At 37.3% G+C, this 19,607-nt stretch overlaps 1 protein-coding gene across 5 annotated transcripts in view; it reads right to left on the reverse strand.

The window, feature by feature from the left end:
* The window catches only part of STXBP5L (syntaxin binding protein 5L), a 459,224-nt gene that overhangs the window by 12,406 nt on the left and 427,211 nt on the right, over positions 1 to 19,607 (reverse strand). For all 5 annotated transcript variants that reach the window (XM_059163941.1, XM_059163939.1, XM_059163940.1 and 2 more), the window contains 2 exons: positions 17,744 to 17,983; positions 3,351 to 3,711 (listed from right to left, as the gene is read on the reverse strand). In XM_059163941.1, the coding sequence (XP_059019924.1) occupies positions 3,351 to 3,711; positions 17,744 to 17,983 (601 nt within the window). The remainder of the gene's footprint in view (positions 1 to 3,350; positions 3,712 to 17,743; positions 17,984 to 19,607) is intronic.

The following is a 19,607-nucleotide window of genomic DNA, read 5'->3' on the forward strand; positions in this document are numbered from 1 at the left end:
ACATTTTATAAGGAAATAGCTCACAAAACTAACAATGATTCTCACTAAATATGACTGTCACAGCCCAGTCTGAGAACTCATTTATAAATAAGCTTCTAGTATCACTTTCTACTATTTTCTAGGTCTGGGTACATTAGCATATAGATAATCATTAGCTACCCGCCAACTATCAGAAAAGTAGGACTTGAGAATGGACTCAGTAAAGTTCATTTCTGATAGGATTTGGGAAGATCTAGGAAAATAATAACTCTCCTGTTGCTATGACTCCTATTGGTTTTTAAACTATTGTTTGTCGTTTCTCAAGAAATTTCCCTCCTCAAAGTGTCAGTGGTAGCATATATTTATTTAAATGGAAATAAATTTTCAGATATACCCCAAATCACTTGAGAAAACAAGACACACTAAAATTTTGCAAAATAAGGTAATCACTATCAAGCCAAAAATCTCAACTGTGACAATAGTTTAATGTCTTTTAATTTAAAATAAAAATTTGGAGTGACTAAATGGGAGCTTAGGGGACAAAAGGATATGTGTGATATACATTTTTTTTCCCCTTGAAACTAAGGCATTCTAGGAGTTATCATTTTCAAACAAGACTGGAATGATTTCCATGACAAATAACCAAAAAACAGTTTGAGAAAAAGAAACCAGATAAGAAGAGAAAGAACCAGAAATATCTAAGAGAATGAGAAGACAGTAAATGATTGTTTTTATTTTTTTTTAAACTTTAACTACTTTTCTTTGGATTACAAATATACTCATGTCTCCCCTATTAAAGAAAATAAAACAGTAAAAACACTCTTGAAAACCTAGTCTTGCTCTTGAACAACTTTCTTGTTTCTCATCACTTTTTTTAACCAAAAAATTTCCTGAAACAATAATCTATACTGGGGGTTGGCAAACTTTTATTAAAGTGCCAGCTTGTAAATATTGTAGGCTTTGTAGGTCACTGGGTCTCTCTTACATCTACTCAACTCTACCTTTTTATGCAAAAGCAGCCAGACATTATGTAAGCAAATGGGTGTGGCTGGGTTCCAAAAATCCCTTTATTTATGGACATTGAAATTTGAATTTCATATATTTTTCACATATTATGAAATATTATCTGATTTTTTTCAATGTTTTAAAATTTAAAATCTATTCTTACCTTGCAGGCTATACAATGTCAGATTAGGGGAAGGGCAAGATAGATACAGTCTGTGGGTGGTAGTTTGTCAACTCCTGATCTATACCACTGCCTCTAGTTCCATTGAAAATTTACTTTGTCTCTACCATGCTCCCAAGATTTGCCATCTCAAGGATCACTAGTACCCTTTAGTTGCCTGGCCTAATGTTTTTTCTTCTACCCAAATTATTTGGCTCTCTGCTATATCTGACTACCTTTTGACCATTGTTTTGGTGGTCTTCTTTCTTTTGTTTGGATACTCTTCTATCCTTTGATGAAGTTATTCTCATCTTTTTCCTGTATCTCTGATGACTTCTCATTATCCTCTGCTGGATTTTGTCTCTTTTCTACTACATGAATGTAGAGATATCCTTAAGTTTTTGTTCCCAGATCAGTCTATTTCTCCTTTCTTTTTATACTATCTTCTTTGATGATCTCATTCACTCCTGTAACTTCCACTAATGCATTTACATGGATGACTTCCAAAGCTGGATATTCTATATTTTTTTAGAGTCCACACCTGAAATTGCTTGCAAAAGTTCTGTGGGATGGCTTAAAAACACCTCAAATTTAAGGCATTCATTCTCAAACTTCTCATTATCAGCTTTTCCAAATTTTCATGAGTTTCCTACCTTCTAATGGCATTACTGTTATTCAAGTTCATAAAAAAATTTTAACCTTTAAATTCTCTTCTAATCCCAAAATAAAATAATCTCCATTACCTTTCACAATCCATTTTACATTCAGCAAGTTTCCCTCAATTATCCCTCACATCTGTTTCTACCTTGCTTTCTATATAGCTAACACTTTAGTTCAGAAGACCATTTCAAGCTCTCTGTATTATTTCCTAATGTATAACTAGAAAGGTTAGCTGCTCACTGATTAATATCAAACTCTTTAGCCTCCCACTAAAGTCCTCAATAATTTACCCCAATCTACTTCTTCAGGTTACTTTCTTTCCAACATCTCCTTTTAATAACATATACTATCTCATGACTATGAATTCTGAGGACTTAGCTTGTGTCTAGAAGATTTTACCCTATATTTCCTCTGCTGGAATATGTATTTTTTTGTGTGTTATAATTACTTGTGTATCTGTCTTATCTCCCCCAATTTGATAGTAAGCTTTTTAAGGACTAGGATTATGTTTTTACTAGCTTTTGTATCCTTCAAAGATATAGTATAATGCTTAACTGTCTCAGCGATTTTTGGAACCAGGTGAGTTATTAAAACAAATGATAGTGACTTCTACATAGATTACGTTTATTAAGTGTTTGTTGAACTTATAAAATCATTATGTAATTAATTTTGTGTCTCATGAATTTTAATTTACTAACAGTATAATAAAATTTCACAACTGATACATATTATTAAGATTTTTAAATTCTGGTGTTCTAATATACATGATGACTTACAGTTAACCATACTGTATTGTATACAGTATGTAAATAGTTGCTAGAAAAATAGATCTTAAAAGTTCTCACCACACACAAAAAAGTGGTAACTGTGAGGTGATGGATGTTTTAACTAATGTTATTGTGGTAGTAATTTCACAATATATACATATATCAAATTATGTTGTACACCTTAAACTTACACAATATTATATTTCAGTTGCAGTGATGTCTTTTAAAATACTGTTCAGTGCTATTCTTATTTTCTTAGACTTGCAACCTCAGGCAAATTTGAGCTTTAATTTATTAACATATGTAAAATAGAGAATGCAAATAATACTTTGTTTTCCTATGTCCTATAGAAATTATAAGGACCAAATTTAACTCTATATGTAAAGTTCTTGTGTGGACTATAAAAGAGTAAAAGTAAGTTCATTTCTTTTCCTTGTAGTTTATTCACTTTTATATTTTATGCCTAGCATAATATCTGGGAGATAACATTACTCAGTAAATGCTTGTGAATGAATGTGTGAATGACTAGAAAAATTACTCATTCCTTAGATTCCTTGAAATCAATGAAAATACATATTTCATTCATAATACAAAGCATTTTTAGCAAAAGCAAAAAGTAAAAAATAAAAACCTCATAGTCTCCTTAAATTTCAAACAAATCATTCACAAATATAATGAAGCAATAATCTCATGTTGCTTCTTGATTGCACATACTTTTCAGAACTGTACCTTGGTCACATTTTTGTGATTACCAGATAATTTATAAAGAAGGCAAGTACCTCATTATCATGATATGCCCATTGGCACAAAAGCATGCCAAGCAGGCACTGTTACACATGACCACCACATCTGCTTGCAGTATAAAAGATGTCTCGGTGATGTTATGAACATAAAGACAAGTCTGAGAAGGCAGTGAGAAGACTTTGGCTTGTTTCTCTGAGCAGATTATTGTATACTGATGATCTCCTATTTCTTGGGATGGAGAGGGGCAGTTCATGACCAGTTTCCTTCTCCAAGATTTTTCATTTTCATCTACGTTGTTTGGATCCCTCCAAACTTCATATGGCGGCTGCATTAATCCACCATTTCGGTCCATACAGGAGAATGTTAGCACAGCACCTTTCAGTGAGAGGAAGGTACCTATAAAAACAATGTGAAATTCAAAAAAAAAAAAGTGAAATTCTTTCTAAAATGGTTATTATTCATTTATGGGCAGTAAATGTTTTATAATGATAATTTATATCATGGTGTCATAATATTGCAGTAATATAAATAAACCAGTAGATTTATGAGTTCATCATTTGCAAAAACTTGGCATCGTAGAATGTTAGGTCTCACAGGAGCCTAAGACATCAACTTATCAAATCTTTTCATTTTATTAATGAGAAAATGGAGACCCAGAAAAGTGATGAGACTTGGGGCACATCACATGGCAAATTAGTGGCTGAGCCTGAACTAGAACTCAGGTTTCCTAATTTCTAATCCAGTATTCTTTTACCATACTATATAGTCCCCCTTAACATCTTTTTTTAAAAAGCAAATTTTAGAAAATTCGTAATTTTCATTTATTGAAAGAAGTTCAACTGAAAAAAATCATACCATCTGATTCCATTACCTTATTTTTAAAAATTATTTTTATTAAAATATAATGTATTATTTTCCCCAGGGGTACAGGTCTGTGAATCCTCAGGCTTACACATTTCACAGTATTCACCATAGCACATACCTTTCCCAATGTCCATTTCCTTATTTCTTAGGCTCATTTACTAGAAAATGTTTTTTTTTCTTCTTTTGAAATTGAACACTTCATGAAATTTTAACATATAAAATTCAGGCTAGCAATTTTGATTATATTAAAAAATCCTTTGGCTCTTAGGCAGGGTTATATATCTTTATATGGAAAAGAAATTTATTTACCTTGATTCTCCAAATTTGAATACCCATGACCAATTATTACCTATGGGTCTTTCTACCAGTCCCAGAGGACAGAATACTGTACAGCTTAGGAGGTAACTTGAGATAGATTGACCTTTGGACATCACCAGACTCTCCCTTAAGCAATGCCCCAGCAGTCTTTTCCTTCCTTTGTCCTCTGACATCATGCAGAGAGAGTAAGGGGATTAACCCAGGGTGATATGCCTCAGGAGTGTACATAAAACAGACACTTGAGAAAGGAAGGATGATAAATAAAAATATAGTCCATTTAGAAAGTACTCTATAATTTGAAGTACTTAAAATTGATAAAATTTTAAAATAATATGCTTAGGTGATTTACTATCCCAGTTGTGTTTTAAAATCCACTTCAAAACTAAGAAGTCTTATAGTAAAGCTTGAAATCAGGTGAAAGACCCCTCCCTTAGTAGACAGATAGGATAACTAACCGCTTGTTTGCTTTTCTGTGAACCGCTGGCTTTTAGGTGTAAATTAGGTTATTAATTGCTCTTTTGCCCTTCTGTAACTGCTTGGCTTATAGAAATAATAGAAGACGCCATGATGGCATTCCTACCTTCCCCCTTCTTGTTCCCCCTTCCCGCCTCTCTCTTCGCGTGCGCGGGTCCCCAAAGCCAATCAGCAAACTCCACGTATGCCTTTTTCAAAAGTTCTAACTGTCAACCAATCAGTTGCGCCCCACCCAAAACTTGTTTGTACCTGTCTATAAAAACCCGGCACCACCCCAGCCAGGGGTGCTCAGCTAGCAGGAGCTGCTGACCCACCCGCAGGCGCACGCTGACCACCCGCAGGCGCCTGCGTAACAATAAAGAACCTCTTGCTGATTGCATCCAGTGGCAGTGTTGGATTCTTGGGTAAGGGGATCCGCGGGTCTTTCATTTGGAGGTCCCACCGAGACCATCGGACTCCTGCCCAGGGATCCAACGGACTCCCACCGGGAGGTAAGCTAGCTGGCTAGCCCAAAACTGTCCCTTCGTCTCCTCGTCTTGTCCTGTCTAAGTCTGTGTTTGTTCTGCCTATGCTTCGGTAGCATAGGACTGTACAACAGCGTGCGTTGTTGGTCTGTATTCTGTAGGCAGCTTGAGAAGGAGCTGACGAGCTCGGACTTCTCCCCTGCCAACCCTGGGGGACGCTCCAGGGTGTCGAGGGGCCCAATATTTTGGGGCCCCTCATCTGTCCGAGGGTTATATCCGTCTGTCCGTTCCAGAGGTGCCTCGGCTCTGGACGGAGTCTGTCCACCGCAGGGAGACCTCGAGGCTCCCTGGGCCGGTGGAAACCATTCTTTCGGTAGTATACCGAAACCGCGCAGCGACCTTTTTGTTAATTGTCTTGTGTGTCTTGTGTGCTTTTCTCGTCGCCCTTTGTGTTTCCCTTGATTAAGGTTAACTGGAGCCAACTGGGGTTGGTCTAACTCGAGACAGAGACTATAGGGAATATTCCCAAGCAGCTGCCGAAACTCTTTGTTTCGGGGAAGTTTCCCTGTGTTCTCTGGCCTGACTTAGACTGCTTAACCCCTCCCCCCTTGCTGGTGGGAAAGCATGGCGTCTGCTCCTCTGTTGGGGCTTATGAGCTCTAAAACTGGGAATCCTTTCTCTGCCTCCTGGCAGCACTTTGTTTCTTCTGTTTCCCCCTTACGTGTTTCTGTACCAACGTGTGTTGCAGCCTGCATGATTGGCCTCTAGATCATGCACCACAGCTCCTTCTCTCTCCACTGTTAAGGAGCAAGAACAACACCCCCTGGACCTAACACCTCCCCACTCCAGATCTTCCCACATATCTCAGGTAAACATTCAAAGTGGAGTGGGTCCAGGTGGAACATAAATCAGAGTTGGAACTAAGTTGAGTTTGTTGGTTTAATTAAGATAAGATGTGTCTTTGAAGTTACAGCAGTAAATGTGAAGCTTTTATTCTATCAAAGTTTACTGAAGGTCAGATAAGCTTGTGTTACTTGTTAAAATTTGTTAGCAAAGAAATGACTAAACTGATGGTTAATTGTCTCAAAGTTCTAATGGGTAATTGCTGAAGTAGCTTTCAAAGTCTTTGGTAACCTGAAAGTTTTAAAGTTTTGCTTGGATGACAAATGGAATTAAATTGTGGACACCTAGGTCTTAACCAAACAGGATAAAATGCTAAGTCGTTAATTACTGAATGTAGGTTTGTGTTTTTGACTTCTTACTGCAAAGAAACTAAGAGTATTTAAATCTGCTGGTAAACTTGTTTGCCACTTAACTGATTCATAAATTTGCCACCTGAAGAATTCTGTTGTAACAGTTCACAATTGGTTAATAACTAAAGGTGTTTCTAAGAATACAAAGTTCTGCTTAGTGTAACTAAGACTGATGGAAATAATGGGAAACTGTATGTAGGAAAGTAGGAGATATGTAAGAAAGATTTAAGGAATGGGAATACATTTTGTTGAAGGTAAAGGAAGGTAATTTTGTCCTAAATGAGATGGTTGTTTAGAAGGAAATGGCTTGGGACAAAACCTGAATGCAAAGGAAAGTAGTAGAAGGTTTGTGAAGGGAAGTCTTCAGAAAAGGAATTTTAGCTATGGTCAAGAATGGATTAAGATTGAAATGAATGGGTTTTAAAGGTACATTGGTACAAGACTGAAATTGTCTCTGTTCAAAAGGACAATGTTTTCTTAGATCAATTGATCTGCTGTTAAGAAAATGTAAATGGTTTTCTCTTTGCCAGCCCAGAAAACCCAGTTTCTATGTTTTGTTTTATCAGGTGCTTAACATCCCTAATTATATTTAGGCATGTGCTTCAAAATCTTGTTGACAAGATTTAAATCGTAAATCTCTTTAACTCAGGCTTTTCCTTGGTATGTGAAGTTGCTCATGAAGTACTACTGAACCAGTGATAAACCTTGGGTTACATTTGGGAAAATGCTATAACTATTCTAGAGATTCTACACACTTCCTAAAGTTTTAACGTTTTGAGAGATCACCGCTTGATACTGTAATTATGGAAATGTTATGTATCACAGAAATAACCTGATTTCCTTGCAGCTAAATTGTAAACTCCCGTGTCTCTTTAGCTCTAACCATATCCATTCTGAGTTTTTGTCATTTATAATTGTTTTAATTCTCTGGTAAAATGAGTTTTATCTTCAAGGAGATTCCTATAAAGGACTTTCAGGACAAATACAGATATTTGATATGCTTGAAAATCCTAAAACTGAAATGGGTAAGAATTTCCAGAACTGACTAAAGCCGAATTCACCAGAATTAGTAACATGGGACTAAATGAACTAAAAGATTATAGTGTTGTATCTCTTAATGTTTTGTCTTACTTTAAACATTGCTGGTTCTCTCTAATGTTTGCTCTTCCAGACTAGGGATACTCCCTCCTAGTTATCTGTAACTTATAGAGATGTAAAAGTCCTTATTTGTAAAAGTGCTCAAAGCATTCAACTTTTCTCTCTATATGAACCCTCTGAAACCAAAAGGTCTCAGTAAGTGTTCTTTCTTCCATGGCAATCAGTCATTTGCATAAGTTCAATAAGAATCTGTTCTCCTTGTAACAGGAAAGAATTGGAAACACGGGTTATTTTACCAAGGCTTTGACTGGGATGTCATATTTGAAAAGACTCAGATATGACCAAACAGTTTAAAGGAACTAAGGTTGACTTTATGAAACCTGGAGCCATAAAGCCCCTTGGGACTGTTGGCCTGATACCTTGCTTACAGAGTTCCCAGCAGCCCCACCAGGTGAGTAAAGAATGTCACTCCTTGGTAGGTGCAGTCTCGGGAAGAGGAATTCACCCAAAGGTATTGCAGGCATGCCTCATGGCAAGTACAGGGCTTGGCTTCTGGCCCAAAGAGGCTACTAAAAGTTCAACCTAGAGATTCCTTATACAAAGTTCCAGCAAAGCAGATTCTAAAAGATCTATTTGATCACAGTCACTGTTCTTGCTGAGCTTATGTAAATAATTAGGCCAAGTTTGTTAAAACTGGACTTGTTTCACAAGTGAATTAGTCCTGATTTGGCTATCTCTGGAAATGAGGGTTATTTTAGAGAGAAAAATTGTTTCAGTAACACACCTTTATGGATGTTAAATTCTAGATTTGATTGTCTTTAAATGTTTGTTTACCTAAGCTAAACAATTTGAGGTAAACTTCAGAGAAGTTGCACAATAGCTTCTTTAGTCGATCTTACTGTTTTGTGGGGATATTAGCAGACCCCACGGCACATGATTAAACAACTGGAATAATGAAATTGCCTAAAAGCCACCATACCACACTCCATAGGATTAACTATGGACTTGTGGAGATAATGGATGACCCCACTTTCTTTATGAGTGGATTGGGTGATGCATGTCGGACTCCCCTTATCTCTTGACAAGTTTTCTCTCACTTGCCAATGATCCTCTGTAATCAGGATATTGTTAAGGCTGGACCACTCAAAGGTCGTCTTATTGGTTTCATCCCTTAGTCATATTTATCCTAGAGGCCACCTCTGTTTAGGTGCGATTGCAAACAGATGCTGTAGCTAAGCATAGAACAGCCTCCCTCATAAAAGAGCCTCAAAGATCACTATAAGACAGTCCCTGACTGTAATGACTTCATATCAGGTCCAGATTTGTCTTAGGGATAAGTCTCTCTCTCTTTTAGTGATTGGTTAAGTTCCTGGTTTGAAGGAGGACTATGGCCAAATCTCCTTCTCGGGCTTCTCATTTTTATCACCTCATTAACCTTAATATGTTGCTTTGTTCAATGTTTCTCTACTTGGTGCTGAGACTCCATTGCTACAATGACTTCACCATGACAGACGATCCTTGTCGCGTGAGAGGACGCCTCTTTGCTGTCAGCGCTGGATTCGGCTGCCTCCGCCTTTCGTAACTCCCCTATATATTCCTCCACTGATCAATATTGACCCCAGTAGGTAGGGACAGCTCTACGCCCCTATTCAGCAGGAAGAAGTTACAGAAGATGAGACCTTCCACCTTCAACCACCTTAAAGATTTAAGAGTCAAAATTGTTCAGGGGGAAATGATGAAGGAGCAGGAGGCTGGCTGAGGATGGAGAAGGGGCTGATGCCTTGCACCCCCTCTTCACCCTTCTCCACCGCGAAAACTGGTTCAACAGATTGCCTTGGCTTACTACTTTGTTGTCATCTATAACGGGCCCTCTCATCATTCTGTTACTAATTCTAACTTTTGGTCCTTGTGTCTTAAACAGGTTAGTACAGTTCATTAAAGATCGCCTGTCTGTTGTTCAGACTATGGTACTGACACAGCGATACCAACTCCTCAAACAAACAGAGCCCCGGACTAGCTCAATGCAAGGGCAGGACATGCAAGAACAAGACGAATGGATAGAAGATTCTATCCATGATAAAGAAAAAGGGGGGAATGAAAGACCCCTCCCTTAGTAGACAGATAGGATAACTAACCGCTTGTTTGCTTTTCTGTGAACCGCTGGCTTTTAGGTGTAAATTAGGTTATTAATTGCTCTTTTGCCCTTCTGTAACTGCTTGGCTTATAGAAATAATAGAAGACGCCATGATGGCATTCCTACCTTCCCCCTTCTTGTTCCCCCTTCCCGCCTCTCTCTTCGCGTGCGCGGGTCCCCAAAGCCAATCAGCAAACTCCACGTATGCCTTTTTCAAAAGTTCTAACTGTCAACCAATCAGTTGCGCCCCACCCAAAACTTGTTTGTACCTGTCTATAAAAACCCGGCACCACCCCAGCCAGGGGTGCTCAGCTAGCAGGAGCTGCTGACCACCCGCAGGCGCGCGCTGACCACCCGCAGGCGCCTGCGTAACAATAAAGAACCTCTTGCTGATTGCATCCAGTGGCAGTGTTGGATTCTTGGGTAAGGGGATCCGCGGGTCTTTCACAGGTAATGTGATGCTGCCAGTTTTGTTTTTCTTTTTCAACATTTCCTTAGCAATTTGGGGTCTCTTCTGATTCCATGAAAATTTAAGGATTATTTGCTCCAGCTCTTTGAAAAATACCGGTGGCATTTTGATCAGAATGGCATTAAAAGTATAGATTGCTCTAGGGAGTATAGACATGTCTCCAAAGGCAAAGGAAACAAAAGTGAAAATGGACTTTTGGGACTTCATCAAGATCAAAAGCTTCTGCACAGCAAAGCAAACAGTCAAACTAAGAGGCAGCCCAGGGAATGGGAGAATATATTTGCAAATGACACTTCAGATAAGGGGCTGGTATCCAAGATCTATAGAGAACTTCTCAAACTCAACACTCAAAAAACAAGTAATGGGCAGAAGTCATGAACAGACTCTTCTCCAAAGAAGACATAAAAATGACTAACAAACACAGAAAAAATGTTCAACATCAGTAGCCATCAGGGAGATTCAAATTAAAACTGCAGTGACGTACCACCTTACACCAGTTAGAATGGACAAAATTAACAAGACAGGAAACAACATGTGTTGGAGAGGATGTGGAGAAAGGGGAAAACTTTTACACTGTTGGTGGGGATGCAAGTTGGTGTAGCCACTTTGGAAAACAGTGTGGAGATTCCTTAAGAAATTAAAAATAGAGCTTCCCTATGACCCTGCAATCGCACTACTGGGTATTTACCCCAAAGATACAGATGTAGTGAAAAGAAGGGCTATCTGTACACCAATGTTCATAGCAGCAATGGCCACGGTTGCCAAACTGTGGCAAGAACCAAGATGCCCTTCAACGGTTGAATGGATAAGGAAAATGTGGTCCATATACACTATGGAGTATTATGCCTCCATCAGAAAGGATGAATACCCAACTTTTGTATCAACATGGATGGGACTGGAAGAGATTATGCTGAGTGAAGTAAGTCAAGCAGAGAGAGTCAATTATCATATGGTTTCACTTATTTGTGGAGCATAACAAATAACATGGAGGACGTGGGGAAATGGAGAGGAGAGGGAGTTGGGGGAAATTGGAGGGGGAGATGAACCATGACAGACTATGAACTCTGAAAAACAATCTGAGGGTTTTGAAGGGGCGGGGGATGGGAGGTTGGGTGAGCCTGGTGGTGGGTATTATGGAGGGCATGTATTGCATGGAGCACTGGGTGTGGTGCATAAACAATGAATTCTGTTACATTGAAAAGAAATTAAATTAAAAAAAACTACAAAATGTTCATTAAACAACAACAACAACAACTAAGAAGCCTGTTAATGTTCTACAAGGGTTATGAAGAAGATAAGAGAGCAGGGTTTAGGCGTTTCAGTGTGAGGGTCAAGGACTAAAAAACAGTTGTACCCGTGTCCCATGGGAAAAAAGGATAATGCCAAAAACATTAGACTTTTACTTGGTATGAGGAAGAGTTTGAGAATAGAGTGTTGTAATCAAATTTTCATTTAACAGGATCACTATTCCTGCTAGGCATATTCTAGAGGGAATCAAGTTTGAACAAAGGGAGAACAGTTAATAGGCAAGAAATGGATAGAGGTTTCCTCCAATCAGGTGTTAACAGCAGAGATGGTGAGCAATGATCAGAATATGATGATACTGTAAAGGTCAAGCCAACAGAATTTGCTAATAAACTGGATTTAGAGTGTGAAAGAAACAGAGTGGTCCAGGATGATTCTAATGTTTCTGACCTGAGAAACTGGAAGGATTGGATTGTTGTTAACAGATGTGGGAAAGAATATGGGAGAAAGGAAAGGAATACCAGGAACTCAGTTTTGGACATGGTAAGTTTGAGACGCTTATTAGACATTCAAGTGGATGTTATGTAGCTGGATATCTATGTCATAAATTTAGAGATGGTTGCAGACAATAAATACAAATACATGACCCATCAGATTATCAATGGCACTGACCTCATGAGGATGGTAGATTTCATTTTGGCCTTGAATATAAATAGAAAACAGAAAAGGTTCAAGTCAGTCTTTGGGCATTCTGATGTTTTAAGTCTAGTGAAAGGAGAAGGAACCAGTAAAGTGGACTGATAAGGAATGGCTAGAAAGTTAGGAAGAAAAGTAGGTAAATAAATTGTTCTGGAATCCAAGTGAAGTGTTTTTAATGTAGGGACAATGGTAAACTGTGCAATATGTTGCTGACATGTCAAGTAATATGTACACTGAGAACTCACCATTGGATGTAACCATGAGGTCAGTGGTGACCTAGATAGAGGTTATATTGATGGGTATGGGAGAAAGCTTCAGAATGGAGAGGAGAGAAACGGAGAAGAAAATTGGAAATAGTGAATACAACACAAGCATTTCAAGGAATTTTGCATTAAAGAAAAAAATGAAAAGGAGTATTTTGGAGGATAGATTCAAGAGAGTTTCTCTTATTTATTTATATAAGATTTTTTACTTTCTTTTAAGTAACTTCTACACCCAGTGTGGGCCTTGTCGAACTCACAACCCTGAAAGCAAGAGTCAACTGAGCCAGCCAGGCACTCCCAAGTTTTTCTCTTTTAATGGGAGAACAAGCAGAATGTTTGTATAATGATCTAGCAGAAAGATAAGTACTGATTACCATTATAATTACACAATAAGGAGTAATAATGCAAATATAATATAATTATGTAAAGGAAACAGAGGAAAAGTTGCTGGATTGACTTTTTTGAGTGTACCAGTAGAGAAGCTGGCCAAGTTGGGCCCTTACACAGCTTAGTCATAACACAGGAGAGAATGTAGAGACCCTGGAGATATAAGCAAACAGGTTGTATTTCCTCAGTGAAATAGGACACATGCTCATTAGCTGACATTGAAAACAGCAAAAGAGATACTGGTGGTTTGAGGAGAGTTGAGAAATAGAATTGTTCAAGAGCATGGGAGAGAGGACTAAGGAAATATAGTAAATATAATTATCTGGGAGCTTAGAAGCCAAGTTGAAATTATTAATGATTTATTTAAAAATGAGACTATTTATTGTGTTTATATATTTTTCTCTAGGTATGTTCAGCTACACAAGTATAAAAATGAAATAGGTAGAATTAAAATTTTTTTAAAAGATAAGCAGAGAGCCCAATGCAGGGCTCAATCCCAGGAGCCCGGGATTGTGACCTGAGCCGAAGGCAGAGGCTTTAACCTGCTGAGCGACCCAGGTGCCCCGGTAGAATTAAATTTAACCAGAATTGTGATTAAGCTGAATATGCATGTGTAATACTGTGATTTATAATAAACGTATATTTGGTCTTTATTCTGTTTCTGACACAGAGTTCCTAAAACCCTTGGAATTTCTAAATGTGAGGGCAACACAAGTGTCTTTTATTATTGAGGTGACTTTTAGACCTCATCCAAGGAAGGGGCTGGTTACCAGAGGAACCAACAATGTGATTAGAGGACTGGTACTTTTAGTCCCACCCCTTCCCCACTCCAGGGAAGGAGGAGGAGGAGCCTTGAGATTGAATTCAATCACCAGTGGTCAATGATTTAGTCAATCATGCCTATGTAATTAAAAACCCTCTGTAAGAACTCAAAAGCAAGAGGTATTGAGAGCTTTTGGGTTGGTGAATAGGTGGAGGTACAGGGAGAGGGTTTCTCTTGGAGAAGACATGGAAGCTCTGGCTTCTTTTCCCTATTCATCTCTTCCATCTGGATGCTCATCAGTATGTTTTTTTTTTTAAATTTTTATTTTTAATAAACATATATTTTTATCCCCAGGGGTACAGGTCTGTGAATCACCAGGTTTACACACTTCACAGCACTCACCAAAGCACATACCCTCCCCAATGTCCATAATCCCACCCCCTTCTCCCAAACCCCCTCCCCCCAGCAACCCTCAATTTGTTTTGTGAGATTAAGAGTCACTCATGGTTTGTCTCCCTCCCAATCCCATCTTGTTTCATTTATTCTTCTCCTACCCACTTAAGCCCCCATGTTGCATCACCACTTCCTCATATCAGGGAGATCATATGATAGTTGTCTTTCTCTGCTTGACTTATTTTGCTAAGCATGATACGCTCTAGTTCCATCCATGTTGTCGCAAATGGCAAGATTTCATTTCTTTTGATGGCTGCATAGTATTCCATTATGTATATATACCACATCTTCTTGATCCATTCATCTGTTGATGGACATCTAGGTTCTTCATCAGTATCTTTTAATAATAAACAAGTAAAAGGTACGTAAACAGTTTTCCTGAGCTCCGTGTGCTACCCTAGCAAATTATTTGAACCCAAGGAGGGGGTTGTGGGAACCCCAGATTTATAGCCAATGGGTCATAAGCACAGGTGACAAACTAGACTTGTGACTGGTGTCTAAAGGAAGGAGAGAGGGCAGTTTTGTGGAACTGAGCCCTTAACCTGTGGGATGTGATAGTTACTTGCAGATAGTATCAGAGTCGAGTTAAATTGTGGGATATCCTGCTGGTGTTGCAAAGAATTGCTTGCTATGAAGAAAAAACCTCCACGCATTTGGTGTCGGAAGTGTTCCAAGTGTGGAAGAATGTGAAAGTAAAAGAGGTACATAGGACAAGCACAGAAGGAGGAAGCACAGGGTTTTTTTCCACATAGGAGGCAAGAAGCATAGCTTTTTCCATCCCAGCATGTAAAGTTGCATTTGTAGAATCACCTGGGAGCTTGTTAAAAATGCAAATCCTCAGACTCCACCCCAGACCTACTGAATTGGAAACTCTGGAGGTGGGGACCAATAATCTGTTTTGTAACACACCCTCCAAGTAATTCTGATACAGGCTAAAGGGATAACTACACGGAATGGATAATCTTTAGGTGTTTTCAATTCTAAAATCCAATGATTTAGTTCACTTCAAATTTTCATATCCTTGAATTTGTTGTCAAGACAACCACAGTAAATAAATGTGAAAAGATTCCTTAAAAAGGAGAAGTGGGCTTTTCTTTGTTGAGAGGCTTTTGATTGCTGATTCAATCTCCTTGTTAGTTATAGATCTGTTCAGACATTTTATTTCTTCATGATTCAGTCTTGGTAGGTTTTATGTTTCTAGGAATTTATCTGTTTCTTTTAGGTTGTTTACTTTATATGCATATTATTGTTCATAGTAGTCTCTTAGATCTTCCAGTTAGGCTTTCTCTCTTTTCCATGGTTGTTTATGAAACACATCTGAACCTAGCTTCACAGTTAACTCTTTTATGTATCGCTTAAAAAATACTTTTTTAAAGAACAATTTTAGGGTTACAGATAATTGAGTAGAGAGAGTTCTCATATGCTCCCTTTGTCCTTTGTATTTGTGTTATATTTGTTACAGTTGGTGAACTGATATATTAACTAAAGTCTTGAAAGAAATGGAGAATGACAGAAAATTGGAGAAGACAGGTTCCCATTATTTATCTTTAAATAGTTAAGGAAAAGCTTTGCAAATATTTACTAACCAGATACCACATTATTAAATTAAATCTCTAGTTATTTTGTATTTTGCCATCATTTTTAGTCTATGTCGTTTGTTAAGAATGGTAAAGAACTTTCCTGTAATATTGAGAGATTCGTTAAATTAGTTCCAGATGTGTATATTTCTAGGCTTGTGACATAGAAAACCGTATTTGTTAGAATATCTCTTAGAAATTTGTCTTCCACTTACGCTTGTAAACTTGTGTACACAAGAGTTAGATTTTCATCTTTAAACTTGTAAGGAATGCTTGGCGCTTATTAGGTATCCAATATGGATAACAATTTATTGGTTAAATAGTGGATTGAATTAATGTTTTATAATTCACTATGACTTTACTGATCTGGCTCTAACTCAACCACTGTAAGAGAATTGTGCATATTTCTTTAAAATTAGGAATGTAGTAAAATATTTTCTCATCATGAAGTATGTTTATAATTAAAGTGACCCTAACAGATTAACTTTTAAAATAAAGTGCATTTTGTGGGCTAAATTATGTCCCACAAATTCATATGTTGAAGTCCTAAACCCTAGTGCCTCAGAAGGTGATTAGTTTAAGGTAGAGCCTTAAATTAATGAGATGATTAAGTTAAAAGGAGGTTGTTAGAGTGGATCTTAATTCAAACTGACTGGTGTCTAAGAAGAGATTAGGGTACACAGGGTGATGCCAGAGGTACATGGACATAGAAGGACAGCCATGGGAAGTCATGGTAAGGGTGGCTATCTATAAGCCAAGGACAGAGGCTTCAGAAGAAACTAGAACCGCTGACACCTTAATCTTGGCCCTCTAGTATCCATAGTATGAGAAGATCAATTCAATTGATCAACACACAAACACACACACACACACATCTAAATTGCCACACTAGTAGAGAGCTGACTATTCCACCTATAAGTAAAAATCTACATGAATTTAGCACACCAGTTAACAAAATATTACTCTAACCTAGTATTCTTTTTTAAAAAAAGATTTTATCTTTTTATCACAAGATTTTATCACAAGCAGACAGAGAGGCAGGCAGAGTGGGGGGGGAAGGCTCCCCGCTGAGCAGAGAGCCCGATGCGGGGCTCAATCCCAGGACCCAGAGATCATGACCTGAGCTGAAGGTAGAGGCTTTAACCCACTGAACCATCAAGGCACCCCTCTAACTTAGTATTCTGTGTTTGTGTGTGTGTGTATACTTTTAAAATAAAATTCCTTATCCAAAAAAAAATTCCTTATCCTATATATCAATAAAAATCTTTGTTTTTCTACTTAAAAACTATCTGAAAACATCATACATAGGAAATACAAAGGAAGAGTTATGGAGAACAAATTTTAAAGTATTCAAAGGAATTGCATGAGGAATCACACTCTTCTCTTCTTTGGAAGGAAAGAAAGATAATTCAAGAGAATACAACACATGCTTTAGCAAAGTACTCCTAACTTATATTAAATTCTTTAGGCACTAGAATAAAAAGGAAATAAATTATGTGCCATGCCTTTGAAACAAGATGGGAAGGTTACCAAGGATTTTAGAAAGCCATGTCAAGTCAGACTGCTCCTAGATTAATCATTCTGGGTTCTTCAGGGATGATAAAAAATACTCATAGGATCTGATCTGGCATGGAACTTTAGAGAAATGTTTCAATTCATTAAATACTTTAAATTTTGCATTATGGTTTTCTGTAGTGCTTTCCAGAAGCCTTTCTCCCAAGGCATTGTTTAGGTGGGCAGTTCCACAGTTTCCTACCATAGAATTAATTGTATTATTTTATTCTAAGGAATGGTAATTTGCTGTATAACAAATGTTGGGATACTATGATTTATGAAATTTTCAATAGTTTCCAGTACAGAGAATACTTATAAACTTTATTAGATCGATCAATACAAATTAATGTTCTACATTATTTTATATCTAAATGTTAAAAAGTAGCATTTAAGGAATAAATAAAAACTCTTACCACTTGGGAATACCATGACTGGCTCTGTAAATCTTTGTTCATCTGCTGAAGGAAGGTTCAGGGAGATGATTAACACCATTCCCAGACTAGTTCCAACAAACAAACAAGGAGAGACTGTAGGGTCATTTTTCCGAGCAAAGGACTCCATGAAGTATAGTGCTGTAACTGCTTCTTTCGAATCTTTGTCAATACTGGAGATGCTAGAGCTTCTAGAACGATTATAGGAATTTTCTCGGCTTTCTATAGAAATTCAGAAAAACAAAAATTCTTAGTGTATTTCCATAACAAGTAAAGTCAGACTTAGTTCATGAAAACCAAAATTATGAAAGGGAAGTAGAACTTGATTCCTTGTTAACTGATCTGGAAGACCTCTTCTCCAGTTCACCAGCTTATTTTGATAATAAAGAGACTGAAGCCCAAAAATGTAAATTATAAATTTGGCAGAGCTGGGACTAGAAGTGGTCTCCAGAGTTCCAGTTCACTATGTTTTTCTCCCTATATTACTTCACAAATTAGTTGAAATTTGTAATCTGGAAAAAAATATTTAGTCCGAGTAGTCAAGGTTATACGAATTTCTGGTACCATTTTAATTATGCTTTCTTTCTATCTCTCAATCATTGAAAATACTCCTAATGATTTCTTGGCAATTCCCACCTACTGACAACATTATGGCGATACTTACCTGAAAGGTCACAAGTGCTCTTGGTGAATACATTTCCCTGACATAATTTTTGGTTTTGCTATATTTGGAGTAACTATAGTCCTAAAAATTGGAATAGTTACCAAGGCCAAAGAGCAAATGCTATATTCCTGAACTACTTTCAGGCTACCTACCTGAATCCAAATCCAGTTCTAACTTTACCTGGCACCAAAGAAGCTGTAGGCAGGCCTATCTCATTGCTAATGGTAATCTTTGAGAGGGCTTCAGGACATCTAAAGGAAGCTGGATGGTTTCAAGTTTTCCTGCTCATCAACACTTATACATGAGCACACTCCAATAAGCATAAATATACCTCCCTCAGTTAAATACTACTAGGAACGTTTTGTACTTATAATTGCTCCAGAGTTCAAGTTCCTCATACTCTTTTTTTCTACTGCATTTACTTCTTTTTTTTCTTGATGGGTGCCAGTGTGACTCATTTTTATAAAAAGAGACTCAATATAAGGTCCTTTGACTTTTTTTTCTAAAAAGCAAAATGTAGTATTCCTGATTGCCTCCTTCTATCCCTCAACAAATTTGTAAAAATAATTATTTGTAACAGAATTTAGAGATGAGAAGGAGCTTGGATATAATCTATACAATTTTATAGATTTGGTGACAGAGACCTAGAGTTAAGCAATTGTCCCAGAATCCAATACAAGTTAGAGGCAAAAGTATCTAAAACTCAAAATTCTCAACAATCCAGTGATTTAGTGTGCTACTTCTATAACTTTACATTTTGCTCCTATTATAAAGGAGTTTTTCCATTCATGGTTCATCAACATTCAAGTTTGTTACTCATACACCTGTGAAAGAGATAACTTCATTATCTGCACATCCATGAACTAGATTTAGTATTTAAAAATAGTAAATTTTTAAATCATTACTAAAAATTTTTTTTGAAGAGTGGTAAATGGGGAATTACTAATAGAAAGAATTACCATAGAAAATCTAAGATTATTTTTTCCTGCCTTTCCTCAAAGTTCTTTGTCAGCAATACTGTTGCAACTAAGTTTCATGATTCCTTTTCTATTCTCCCTCTGAAAATTTCTGACCTTCTAGCTCTTACACTTTAATTCCTGCTCCAATACTCACTGCATAAATATGCAATAAATCCTTTTAAAAACATATGAAGATTGCAAACTTTAGAACTTAAGATTTTGC

This window comes from Mustela lutreola, chromosome 2 (genome assembly GCF_030435805.1).
Source record: "Mustela lutreola isolate mMusLut2 chromosome 2, mMusLut2.pri, whole genome shotgun sequence".
NCBI lineage: Eukaryota > Metazoa > Chordata > Mammalia > Carnivora > Mustelidae > Mustela > Mustela lutreola.